General features: G+C 36.4%; 1 protein-coding gene across 1 annotated transcript in view; it reads left to right on the top strand.

Moving 5' to 3' along the window:
• The window catches only part of LOC106531447 (protein transport protein Sec24B), a gene marked incomplete at its 3' end in the record, with an annotated part of 20,606 nt that overhangs the window by 10,094 nt on the left and 8,549 nt on the right, over positions 1-1,963 (top strand). Inside the window, 2 exon segments of the mRNA XM_014027322.1 lie at positions 911-994; positions 1,127-1,302. Of these exon segments, the coding sequence (XP_013882776.1) occupies positions 911-994; positions 1,127-1,302 (260 nt within the window).

Below are 1,963 nucleotides of genomic sequence, written 5' to 3'. Positions count from 1 at the left end.
GTTTAATTCAGCACGATTTTTCTGTTTCTTTGTGCAAATTTAAGCTAGTTTTGAACTATTTTAGGCTAGTTTCATTTTTTTAGCCATTTCCAAACAAGTTTTTTTTTTCTTTTTTGAATTTGGAAATTTTCCCTCTCATTTTCCATCTCTTACTTTAAATTGTTTCTGCTACTGTTAGCTTCTTGCTTATTTAGCTACTTTTGTAGCCCTGTTTTGCTGTCTTTCTATTAAGGTTGGGCAATATTGGCAAAATAATTAATCATAATTAATTGTGATATTTAGCCGATAACTATTTAATATGATGATTTATCCCCTGGAGTCCTGCAGAACCAATTTAAATCWCTTAAATTTGCTCTCTGTAAAATTTGTTCCAAATTGTGTCAAAAGTTCAGACTTCAGGCTATACATCAATTTTTAAATTGTGTTGATTGACCAAGTAAAACCAGAGTTATGATGAATAAATTACAGAACTTATTTAAAAAAATGTTTGTCATATTTGAAGTGGAGAGGAGCAGCGAGGGAATTGACCAGGAAAACCTCCAGTCAGTCTGCTTGTTGGCGTTAATGGTATTAACCGTCAAGTGCCAAAAATAATCCATTAATTGCAAAAGATACGATTTTGTCCAACCCTACTCTCTATTATTTTTTACTTTTTTTTTTAACTCAATAGGTTTTGCCGTTAAAGATTTTCAGGTTCTTCAGCAGCTTTCAGCTAAAATCTTTCAGCATTAATCTTTCATTCTGTATGTTTACAGGAATTGCAGATGCTGTAGTTTACCAGTATTATATTTTTGTCTCTGTTTGTCCTCCATACATTCCTCTGTTCACCCACATGAATCCTTCCTCATCTTYACGAGCCTCTCAGAGCGAACTTTGTGTTTATTTTCATATTTTAACGTTTGTCTCTCAGGCGGCGACACGTCGTCCTCCAGCACCGGCAGCGCCTCTCCGGTTCCAAACAACTATGATTCCCTCGAAGGCGGCAGCTTTCCAGGTTTGTCTTCATGAAAGAAGCTGAAAAGTTGAAGTCGAGACAAATATCTGTGTGGACTGAACGTGTTAAAAACAACATTTGTGTTTTTCAACAAATTAATTGTTACTTTATTGGTAAACTGTGTTTTTCTAGATTCCATGCCTCCTTCGAACGATGCGACCAATCAGGGTCAACCTTACGGTAGCTATGGTTACCAGAACCTGCAGCCCACCTATCAGCAGGGACCGACCCAACACACTGACGGGCCCCCGTCTCAGAACCTCTACGGCCAGCCGGGTTATCAGCAGTACCCTCAGGTGGGACCGCAGGTGAGCTTTTCAGGATCAGTTTCCTGTTTTTATTTTTCAGCTCATTCAGGACGTCTATGCTTTTAGCTCCTGTTTTGTTTTATACTTAAAGAATAAAATAACTAAGATGTTTCCTTTATAAACACTGAGATTCCTTCACTTCCTTTAAAAACATTTATTTAAATCTGCTCGTTCTGCTCACTCTGCTTTTGTCTTTTTATTTCACTTTAAAATTTCAGCTAACTTTTTGATATTTTAGCGTTTAGATTCAAATTTTTCACTTATCTTTCATTTAGTCTTTTGGCCAGCTTTTAGCTAATCTTATGCTATGTTAGGCTTTTAGCTAACCTTATGCTATGTTAGGCTTTTAGCTAATCTTATGCTATGTTAGGCTTTTAGCTAACCTTATGCTATGTTAGGCTTTTAGCTAGCCTTATGCTATGTTAGGCTTTTAGCTAACCTTATGCTATGTTATGCTTTTAGCTAGTCTTATGCTATGTTAGGCTTTTAGCTAACCTTATGCTTTGTTAGGCTTTTAGCTAGACTTATGCTATGTTAGGCTTTTAGCTAGCTTAATGCTATGTTAGGCTTTTAGCTAGCCTTATGCTATGTTAGGCTTTTAGCCAGCCTTATGCTATGTTAGGCTTTTAGCTAGCCTTATGCTATATTAGGCTTTTAGCTA

The sequence above is a fragment of the Austrofundulus limnaeus genome, unplaced genomic scaffold (assembly GCF_001266775.1).
Source record: "Austrofundulus limnaeus strain Quisiro unplaced genomic scaffold, Austrofundulus_limnaeus-1.0 Scaffold635, whole genome shotgun sequence".
NCBI lineage: Eukaryota > Metazoa > Chordata > Actinopteri > Cyprinodontiformes > Rivulidae > Austrofundulus > Austrofundulus limnaeus.
The sequence above is the reverse complement of the archived record's forward strand: the minus strand, read 5'-3'. Positions and strand labels throughout refer to the sequence as shown.